Source organism: Pteropus alecto, unplaced genomic scaffold, assembly GCF_000325575.1.
Source record: "Pteropus alecto unplaced genomic scaffold, ASM32557v1 scaffold2819, whole genome shotgun sequence".
NCBI classification, from domain to species: Eukaryota; Metazoa; Chordata; class Mammalia; order Chiroptera; family Pteropodidae; genus Pteropus; species Pteropus alecto.
In genome coordinates, this window is record NW_006442564.1 from 27,532 (window position 1) to 39,658 (window position 12,127).

Below are 12,127 nucleotides of genomic sequence, written 5' to 3' on the forward strand. Positions count from 1 at the left end.
CTTATGCTCAGCTGTTGACTGCATGCTTTCCACTTTCCCTGTTCTGGGAATGTAATGTAATCATATATGGAACCAAGATGTTTCCCTAGTAAATACTAATACTATATTTCTTCCACTAAATGCTTTAATTTGCAGTAAAACAGAAATAGAAACAATGTGTGGGAGATGAATCCAGTTATTCTGAGATTTGGGGTTTTAGACACATCATAATTTGAGCCGTGTTCTCTGCTCTCTATTTCAGCTTTCTTAGATTTAATTATTCTCATGTACAAGGTCTGCAAATGTTTTCAAATTTGGGAGCTATTATCACTAATGGTTTTGCTACTTTTCAATTTATTGAATATAGACTTTTTGTATATTTTGATTATTTCTTAAACATCATCATTTATAAAAATATATTAATTATTATATTTTCTTGCTTATTGTTCATTTGTGTGAAAAATGTTTTAAATATTTTATTTTACTTTTTTTAATTCAAAATAAATTTAAATTGTAAAATCTAAGAGATTTCTAAGTTCTATATTGAGTATGATTGTATCATTCTTTTTCTTCTTTAGGACATGACAATATTTATTAAACCCTCCCTTATGAGTGTAATTTTTTTTCTTCTACTAATTCTCTTTTGATTTTTGTCTTCTATTTTTCTCATCTTTTGTTTCACTTCGATGTTTATTGTTACCACACTCCCTAAATATACAGATATCTCTCAATGTTTTACTTTCTATCAGTGGCTCTGAGTAGTTTATTAAAATTTTGAAAAATGTTTGAAATATATGCTTTTAGGCTATGGTTAGTCAATATTTTCATCGGTGGGACCAAACAGAGAATAATCACAAAATCTGTGAATGTCACACAGTTAAAAAAATAAGCCCACAAGATGGAAGGAGTGAATGAATCAATATTTAAGAATCACATAGATCTTAATAAATAACAAAAAATATAATGTTATTAATAGATATAGTCTTGAATTAAATATTTGCATATGTGGGACTGTGCTGGAAAGGGTTAACTCAGTTGGCCTTGGCTGCCCAAATTCTACATTTTCTCAAGTTCTTTAGGACTAAATCTTGACTGGGACCTGAGAGAAACCTTGGGATACCCTGCCTGATAAGAGCATCATTGCATCCTGGGGGCCAGAGCAAACACATTATGCTAATGATGTCATTTATGGTGAAAGCCTGTTTTTGTACACACAAGGCTTTGGGCAAGGTTGTGTCAGTTTGAACCCTGGGTTGGGGTAGTTGGAGACTAAGTAACTATGGAGAGTTATGTTCTGTCTCCAAGTCTGTGTACTGACTCCCAATAAAACTCTGCATACCAAGTCTTGGATAAGAATTTCCAGTTGACAACCCTTCACAGGAGTTGTCAGACCACACTGCTGGAAGCTTTAAGTGCTGTCTGCGTGATTCCACTCGAAAGGACAAGTGGAAGCTCATACCTGGTTCTCCTAGACACTGCTCTACACACCTTTATCCTTTGCCAATTTTAATTTTTTTAACTGTAATAAACCATAACCATAAGTACCAAGGTTCTGAGTTTTGTGGATCATTGAACCTGATGATGTTCTTGGGCATCTTGAACAACCACTAAGTTAAAAAATTTTTCTCAACTTTCTTTTGTTTTAATTCTTTATTTTTATATTACGTAAAATATAAAATATCAGTTTATTCTAAAATATAAAATAAATATGTAAATTAGGAAACACAGTAAATGAACACATATAAACTCACCTCCCAAATTAAATTAAAAGGAAAGCGAGTATTGCCATAATTATAAATTCTGTGTTCACTCCCATTATCCTGCTTTCTTGAGAATGACAACTACTCTTGTGACTTTTTCATTATTCCCTAGCTTTCACTTTTAAAAATAAATTCATTCATATTCTTAAAACTACATTTTAATACACCTATTTTCAATATTATAAATGTGCTATCATACACAGTTTGTCTTCTATATTGATTATATTTTTCTTCATTATTATGTTTCTAATATTCAATCACATTTGTATGTATTCCTGCACACTAATTCCACAGCTTTGTAGTATTCTTTTTCTTTAATGTGTCATAATTAAATTGTCTATTATCTTCTATTATGACCAATGTGGATATGAATGTTACATGTCACTCAGGCACAGATACAAAAATTCATGCAGGTATATCCCTAGATGTAACACTGATTGTATACATACTGAGGATAAACATATGTGCAACTTCAAAACATAACAAACTCTTTTTTAAATTTCTTCCTTACATTTGTACTCTCAACAACAGCACATAAGATCTCAGGTTCCATATCTTTGCTAACACTTATTATAGTCATTTAACTTTCTTTCCCCAAGATAGTGTGGGTGACAGATATATAAATGTTTAACACATTTGAGATTATTTTTGGTCTATTGTATTAGGTAGAGATCTTTTCTTTTATGAATGCAGATAGCATATTTTCCCCCATTGCTTTTTTTAAACATACATTCTCCATTTATCTTGAATGACACCTTATGATATGTTAAATTTTTCATTTGTGTGTGGAACTCTCTAGACTCTATTCTTATCAACAGTCAATGTTAAACTTTCTTCATTGGCAAGCTTTTCTTTATAATGGCATCAGTTGCTCCTAGATATTTATTCAGAAACGGCGTGGTCTTTTTGTTCTGAGTAATTTTACAAAATCCCCCATTACTGTGTATGGATGTAAAAGTTGGACAGTGAAGAAGGCTGATAGGAAAAAAAATTAATTCATTTGAAATATAATGTTGGAAGAAAGCTTTCAGGATACCCTAGACCACCAGAAAGAACAAGTGGCTCCTAAAACACATTAAGCCTGAAACATACTGGAGGCAAAATGACAAAACTGTCATTCTCCTATTTTGGGCATATCATGAGAAGGCAGTGTTCTTCAGAAAAAACAATAATGCTGGGAAAAATAGAAGGCAGCAGGAAAAGAGGAAGACCAAATCGAACATGGATCATCTGCATAAAAGAAGCCATAGGCATGAGTCTAGAGCTGCTGAGCAGGGCTGTTGTGGACAGGACATTATGGACATCACACTCATTCATAGCGTCACCAGGAATGGGAGCTGACTCAAGGGCACATAAAACAACAATTTCACATAAAATTTTACACTTAACTTTGCACTTTCAGAGCATTCGTATAATTTTGTTTGTAAATGTGTTGTATTTACAGACTAATTTTATAAAGCTTATGTCTTTAAAATATTGAGTCTTCCTCATAAACATAGTATCATTATATTATTTATTTAAAATATTTTAATGATGTTTTATAATCTCCATGTTATAAGTAATTATTGTTAAATTAATTTTCCTAAGGACCTTGTATATTATTAATGTTATCTTTAAAAAAATTAAATCCTAAATATTTTCTGTAGCGATATTGCAATGCAACTAATTTTGGATTAAATGATAATCTTATATATAACAACTCAGAAAAGCTAATTTATTAATTATCATAATTTATTATCCCTTTTCATGAGTCACTTCCTTGTATACATATATTTTAAATTTCATTTTGATTGTTTATCTTTCTTTTGCTAGCGGCTCCCTTCAAAGAATTTTTACCAGCAATTGGCAACTATAGACATCATTGTCTTTCACATAATCTTACAGCAAATATCACTAACCTTCTTTTTATTAGCTTTGATCATGAGGTGTCAATTAAATCTTAAACACTAATTGAAATTTTGTTTGAGCCTCCAAAAGCAATGTATCTGATTTATCCTACCCCATTATTAATGTAAAGGAAAATCGAAAAAAATTGTGATGATAAATTTTTGGAACAAAAATTTAAACAAATCAATCATAAAATTTTAACCATTAAATTGCAAAAGAAGACATAACATTAAATGTGTCTGTCCACTGTTTTTGAAGGTATCTTCATGTCACCTTGTTAATCTACAAACTTGTAATGCTAATATTACCACCTTTTGATACAAACTAACCATTCAAAATGAATGCCCAATGAGCCTCATTAACGAAAACCTTTGGTGAAATTTTTAGGTTCAATACAAAGAGAATACAGAGCAAGTATTAATGAAGGGATAAGTACCATAAGCAAAGATTAACCTGAGAGAAAATTGATGAATATGTGATAAAGATAAGAGAACTCCTTCCCAACTCTTTTTACTCTAGTGTAATGAATCCCTTGATAACGGCAAATTCCTACCTTTTGCATTGGGGCTAATACAAGGCTCAGCATCAGAATATATCCTAATTATGTTATTTCTTATTGACTCTCAAGAGAAATCAATAGACATTACAGTTATTTAATCAACATGTTTTTCAGTCTTCTATATAGAAAGCAAACCACATATACACTTTAGCATAAGAAATAAAATAAACTATTGATCCTACATGCTTAATTTACAACTTATTACATGCATTTGCCTTATTAATTTGAATAAACAGAGTAAAATATTAGCATCTTGAACTTATTCCTTAGATAAGTGATATACAGAAAAATGTTTATAATCTAAAATGTTATGAATCATGAATCTCATCATTGAGAAAAATGATGTATTATGTAAAGACTTAAATTACATTTTTAAAATATAATCAAGTTTATTTGTACATTTACTTACCCAAAAATATTTATGGAATGTTAATAATTGTAAAGGTTTCTGCTCTAAAAAATTTGTTAGCTAATTAAAAAAGAAAAAATATTTAAACAAGTACCAAAAATGAGAAAATCTGTTATTAATATATCCTGTGAATGCAATTGAGTAGATTCTGTAATTAAGGGCTTCATTCTATCGTTGATGTTATAGTTTTTAAAACACTTTTAAATTATAGAGTATGCAGCAATCTTATCTCAGAAAATCAAGATTTGTAGAAATCTTAATAGAAAAATGGGTATCCTATCAGGTAACTCAATAATTAACAAAGATATTTAGCTCATTAAAATTATGCTTTTAAACTACTTTTACATTGAGTTTCTTTTGGTAATATCTGAGTAAGTGACCTGTTAAAATATGGAACTTCTCTATATTTCATAAACTGTATTGTCTATTTGATGAGTACCCAATTTATATGCAGTCAAAGACTATAATTGTCAGAACGCTAGTTTATCTCTTATGCTCCCTTCTGTGAAAGTCAATATCTGCATTATTTCATGAGAAAATCAGAAAAAAAAATATGTATATATATTTATACACACACATATATATATGTATATAAATAAGTAGAAAGAAGGTTGCACAGATGTGTAAAAGTTTTCAGAGACATTATTAAGTTAAAGGACAAAACAAGTCCATTGGATTAGCAAAAACAAATCACTATGGTATTGAGGAGTTAACCATCTGTAGCAAAGACACAACAGAATGTAAGAGTCTCAAACTACGATGTCTCTACCCAAAATATATTTCCCACTCCTTCTCTGTATTGAAAATAATTCTAACTTCAACATTTTAGCTCTTAAATTATTTACTTTTATATAATACAAATGAATATATTACAAAGGAAATGCCGAAAACAACAGTTCTCATGAAGGCAATTGCCCCAACTGGATTATCAGCCTGCTTGAGCATTTTTAAACTTGCTACTGCTGCAGTAACCTATGCTCGTCTCTGTTTTTCCTATATTGTCACAACAGGAGTAACTGGTAGCAGGACAGTAATGTTTGCACCTTTGAACATTATATCCTCATTAGGAAAATGATCCCATAAGATGTTTCTCTAAGACTGAAAAAGTCAAAGAAGTCATGGGTACTTCAATTAGTTATTGTGGTGAGGAAGGTGAAGGCAAAACCTACACCACTTACTTGAGATTAAGAATCAGGATTTGGGGGAGGCTTAGAAGCCAGAGGTCTTCGATAGAGGAAGCGTATCAACATATCCTGCTCACCGCCTCATTCGTCCATGGAGATATGAGGAAACCGCTAGATATGTATACGTAGCGGGTTTGCATTCCAGTAGACAGCCCTACCCCTGTTGCTTACTTTTTTATGAAGTCAGTATGTGCGTGTGAAGAAGGCTGTGGGGAAAAAAATGATTCATTTGAAATCTGGTGTGGGCGAGAGCTCTAGAGATACCCTGCCCTGTCAGAAAGATGAACAAATGGTTTTTGGAGCAAATTAAGCCTGAAAAATTAGTTGAAGTTTTGCTCACTTCGTCTGCAAAATGTATAATATAATGCTTCCTCAAAGACTGGTATAGATAATAAATTGAGAATTTAAATGGAAAAGTGTAATACAGAACTTGATGTATGATGCATTCTCTATGCAGACAAAATCTCCATACATATGGACACTCAGTGTGTTTTATTTCACTTTGTTTTCATTCTGTATTTAGATCTAGAAACTCTGTACTTTCATGACTTTGTAGGATCACAATCAGACAATAATTGCAATAAACCAACACAAATCTGACATAATAAAAAAGTTAGATTTTCTTATTTCTTGTTCTATTTGCTGGAATATTTCTTTAAACATTGTACAATGGATGTCTTTAGTTCTTTCTCATTAATTTCACTGAAAAACAGAGTTGGTGCTCGCTTCGGCAGCACATATACTAAAATTGGAACAATAGAGAGAAGATTAGCATAGCTCCTGCCCAAGGATAATACACAAATTAGTGAACTGTTCCATATGTTTTTATGGTTCATATATAAAATGGAATATTACTCAGCCATTAAAAAAATGAAATCTTAACCATTTGCAACAATGTGGTTGGACCTAGACATTCTTATCCTGAGTGAAATAAGTCAGAGAAAGATAAATACCATATGATTTCACTTACATGCGGAATTTAAGAAACAAAAAGAACAAACTAATCAAAAACAGACTCACAAATATAGAGGACAATCTGGTGATAGCCAGATGGGAGGGGATTTGGGGGACTAGGAGAAAAGGGTAAAGGGTTAAAGAAGTAGAAAGCAGTTGATTGATGGTCACGGGGATGGGGAGCACTGCATAAGAAATGCAGTTAACGTTAATGTAATGGCTAGGTGTAGAAGCAGAGGACAGAGAGAGAAACTATATAAATGTCTACCCAATTTACTGTATACTTGAAACTAATAGGAAAATAAAATTTTAAAGAACAGATTGGAATTGAAGGTTGAACTTAACCAGAACACACACACACATACACACACACACAGACACACACATTAGCAAAGGGAAGAATAATAATAAAATAATAAACAGTTAGTGGGCTAGGCATCCATTTAAAATAGGCTAAAATACAAAAAGAGAGACAAGGTAATAAGTAATTACTTTTTTCTTTTTACTTTGGCAAAAGACTTTAAAGTAACACAGAGATCAGGATCGACTTCTTGATGCAACACATGATTCCATGTATTTCCATGTGACTGTGTTCTCTTTTCTCTTGAGAATGGGAGTTTCCTTTAGAGGGTTGACTCCGCCATAAACTCTATAATCTCGTCCCCATGATTACTCATTTATCTTTACAGAAAACAAAATAAAAGTACAGCATCATATATTTACTCAGAAGGTGTCTTGCTTGATCTTTCAAATAAGTCATGCAAATTTCACTGTATTTCATTTCACTTAAGAAATGAAATTCTCCTTTTTTTCATTTTTAAAATCCAACTGAGAACTCATAATAAAAAAGAAAATCACAGTCTACACGAGTAAGACTGGACTGGAAGCTACTGAGGATTTGGTGCTGTTTTTCACTGCGGTGGACAGGTACAGTGTCAGATGCTACATGACAATTTGATAATGTGCTTTGTAATGAAAACAATTATTTGGTTGCTTTAAAAAGAATACAAAAACATTCTTAGGATATAATAGATGCCGAAATATCGATCCTTTCAAATGGTCACTATTTTCACTGCTTGGATTATATGAGAATTTTGGAGTAAAAGATTAAATAGAGTGGTCTTGAGGGAAAAAAATAGATTTGAGTTAAACCCACACACCTGTTCACAGAATGGGAGATATTTCAGCAGGTAATTTGTATCCTTTGATTTTGGAGTGTGGGAGGGTAGAGAAAAACTAGAACAACATACATTTCCCTTTCAGAAACTGAAGAGAAGTGTGTGGACTTGCCCAGTGCTCTGAGAGGACTACAATCAGATTTAGTAGACAATTGCTCAATACATTTACATGCTTGTCCACTTGTCCACTAATTTTCCTCTTTCTTCAGTCACTCTATTTACTACACTATATTATCCTAGTTTGTTTTTTCCCATGTGTGAATATCCTCATCAACATTTTTACGATTTCCTGTAAATATTGGAGGGAGAAATATCTACACCTAATGCAAATTTAAGGAGACTCTATTTGTAACACATGACTAGAACAAATTATACTGTGGTGACTGAGTTCATCCTGTTGGGATTGGCAGACACACTGGAGCTACAGATCACCCTCTTCTTGCTGTTTTTCATGGTATACACACTTACAGTTTGGGGGAATGTTGGCATGGTCCTCTTAATCAAGGCTGACTCCCGACTTCACACACCCATGTACTTCTTTCTGGCCAACCTGTCCTTTGTGGACGTTTGTTACTCCTCCACCATCACCCCAAAGATGCTGGTGGATTTACTGTCAGAGAAGAAAACCATCTCCTTTGTTGGCTGCTTTGTGCAGTTGTACTTCTTCATCGCCTTGGCCACGACCGAGTGCATCCTGTTTGGGTTAATGGCCTACGACCGTTATGTGGCCATATGCAACCCTCTGCTTTACCCCATGCTCATGTCCAGGACCATCTGCCTTAAAATGGCAGCAGGGGCTTTTACAGCAGGACTGTTGAACTCCATGGTAAACACAAGTTGTGTAAGCAGCTTGCCATTCTGTGGCTCCAATGTCATCAACCACTTCTTCTGTGACAGCCCTCCACTTTTTAAGCTCTCATGTTCTGACACATGGCTGAATGAAAGCACCACTTCCATTTTTGCTGGTGTGAATATGATCGGAGCTCTGCTGGTCATCCTCACCTCCTACTCCTACATTCTCTTCTCCATCTTTCGCATGCGTTCAGGGGAGGGGAGGCGCAAAGCGTTCTCGACATGCGCCTCTCACCTGACAGCTATAACTCTGTTCTATTCCACTGCCATCTATACTTATCTGAGACCCAGTTCCAGCTACTCCATAAGTCAGGACAAAGTGGCTTCTGTGTTCTACACAGTGGTGATCCCCATGTTAAATCCTCTGATCTACAGCCTCAGGAATAAGGAAGTAAAGGCGGCTTTTTGGGATATAATTACCAAGAAAAGGATTCTGCTGTTCTGTGATTGGTTAAATTTCTGAACTAGATAGAGTATTTAACAAACTTTCAAAAGGTGGTTCAAGTCAACGGTTTTTTATTACAATATTTCCTAAGTAATAATATTATGTATTACTCAAGTAAATTACCAAACTTACGTGAGACGATGAGACCTTCATATCATTATTCTACATCTTTAGTAGGTCCTTAAAAAAGAGGCTTATTTGTAATAACATCTTGCATAGGAAAAGGAAGACATTGACTGTTTAGAGACAAAATTCACAATATCACATGAAACTAGCCATTAAAATTACATGTAATATCCATTTGTTATTTCCACATACATTCCTTTCCACCATTTATGATCTGTGATTATTATATATCACTTAGGTCAAAATGTGTTAAATTTAAAATAGATAACCATTTTTAAGTATTAAATGATCTCCTGAAAAGAAAATTTTAAATTAAAAAACTGTGGATTTAATTGCTACTGAAAATTCCCAGTTTTTATTTCTCTTATTGCCCCTATACACATACATATTCCTTAAAGAATAAGTGTGAGTTTGTGCTAAAGTGTGCTATTAGGAAAACTGTTGCCTGATTACAATGCACCAATTAAAACATTTCTCCTACACCCTTCTCTTCTCCTCAAAATTTTCCAATTCTCTTTGTCTCTCCCAGACTGGCACACACACAATCTATGAGCACACATATTTGGCTGTTGCAAAGAGGTCAGAACATGAATGAATTTGATACATATTCTTTAAAATAGGCTCTTAGATTTCCTGAGTATAAACATCTTCTAACAATTTTCAATAAAAATCAATGAGACTAATCTTAATATTAAAGCTCAGCATTATTAATATGAAGGCAGACAGGAAATTGGCTTAGTGGAACCTGGAAGGAACTGAGTGGGAGCCAGGCCTTGCTAAGGACACAGCCACATTTACAGTTTTGGGAGAGAAATTCCCCATGTCTCTTTCCTTACCCTTGTCATTGAAGTCACATGTGATAGAATCTATGATGTACAAGTCATCTGGGATTTGGCACAGCAAACTTATGATTTGTCACAAAGAGGTCATCCAGCTTGACCATTCAACAATGTCCTCAATGGTCCATGTGGGTGACTTAGGCCAGACAGATGTTCGTGAAGATATCGATGGTGTCTGAGCACTCATGGGCCATGCTCTCAGCCCACAGGTCTGCAGTGGTTACCTAGCCCCGGAGGCCTGTGGTAGAACAGCCAGGCTGTTCTCAGAGGTGCTCGCTCTTTCTCTGCGTAGCCTGCCTGCTTCTTATGCACCAGCTGGCAGCTGTTGGCTGCATGCTTTCCACTGTCCCTGTCCTGGGAATGTAATTAAATCATACATGAAACCAAGATGTTTCACTCGTAAATACTAATATTATATTCCTTTCATTAGATGCTTTAATTTGTAATAAAACAGAAATAGAAACAATGTTTGAGAGACGAATCCAGTTATTCTGAGATTTGGGGATTTAGACATTTCATAATTTGAGCCATGTTCTCTGCTCTGGAGTTCAGCATTTCTACATTTAATTAATCTCATTTATGGACCTTGAGAGGATCATGCTAATTGAAATAAGCCACACAGAAAATATTGAAAACCACATGATGTCACTTATGTGTGGGATATAAACCTAAAAGCAATAAACAAACATGACAATTGCACAGAGACTCATGGACATGGACAGCGGTTACTAGAGGGTAAGGAGGAGGTGGCTGATAGATGGGGTAAAAGGGTGCAAATACGTGATGACAAAAAGTAATCTATGGGGGGTGAACATACAATGCAATATATAATGACTTATAGATGAATTGTACACTTGAAACACTAGATTTCGTTAACTAATGTCACTATAATAAAAAAAAACTCAAAAAATAATTAATCTCATGTACAAGATTTACAAATATTTTCAACTTTGAGAGCTATTATCACTAATGATTTTTGCTACTTTTTAATTTATTGAATATAAGCTTCTTATGTAAATTTTGATTATTTATTAAACTCAATATTATTTGTAAAAATATTTTAATTATTATATTTTTGGCTTATTGTTCAATGTATTTGTGTGAAATATGTTCCAAATATTTTTTACTGTATTTAACTCAAAAGAAATTTAAATTGCAAAAGCATTAAGAGACTTCTAAAATTTATATTGAGTGTGAATTTATCATTCTCTTCTTTCCTGAAAATATTTATTATACCATCACCTATAAATGTAATGTTTTTTTGCTTCTTTGATATACAATCACCATTGTTTTCTGTTCTCTAATACACCTGGTCTTTTATTTTACGTGAATATTTAATGTTACTATATTCTCCAAATATATACATATCAATCAAAATTTTGCCTTATTCAATGTTTTCTTTGTAATTTACTTGTTAAAATTAATGAAGTTTGAAATGTATGCCTTTCAGTAATGTTTTCGTCAATATGACTAGATGTAGCCAAATAGAGAAGAGCTCACATAACCTATGAATGTCATGACGTTAGAAAAATAAGCCAACCAGATGGAAGGAGTGAATCAAATTTTAAGAATCACAAAAATCCAAAAACAACCAAAAAACTCATTAATAGATGGAGTATTGCATTTAGGCAAAAAAAGTGTACATATTGATATTAATATATAAAAGTAATTTTGGATTTAGTTTATTAAGTGTAAAGTAACATAGGCAATGTAATTTTCATGGGGCTATTAAAAATGAGAAGACATACGACTGTAAGCAGTAAATAGATAAAGGCTAATGCGAAGATAAAATGAAGTAGTAATCCCATTTAACTCAACACTGGTCAAATAAAATCAAAGATAATGTGCTAATTCATATTCAATACATTTCAATGGACAGAGATAAACAATATTATGTCAAGGAGGTAATGCCCAAGTGGTAGGGGTGTATAGGGAAAAAATCAAATACGAAGTGG

At 33.2% G+C, this 12,127-nt stretch overlaps 1 protein-coding gene and 1 non-coding gene across 2 annotated transcripts; both read left to right on the forward strand.

The window, feature by feature from the left end:
* Positions 1 to 6,496: 6,496 nt before the first annotated feature.
* On the forward strand, positions 6,497 to 6,603 carry LOC112471801. The gene has a single exon (XR_003043409.1). It is a non-coding gene; the product is annotated as a U6 spliceosomal RNA (small nuclear RNA).
* Positions 6,604 to 8,265: 1,662 nt separating this feature from the next.
* LOC102897065 (olfactory receptor 5F1) lies at positions 8,266 to 9,109 on the forward strand. The gene is given in 2 exon segments (XM_006922784.2): positions 8,266 to 9,069; positions 9,071 to 9,109. Coding segments are annotated over 2 exon segments (843 nt in total).
* Positions 9,110 to 12,127: the final 3,018 nt, after the last annotated feature.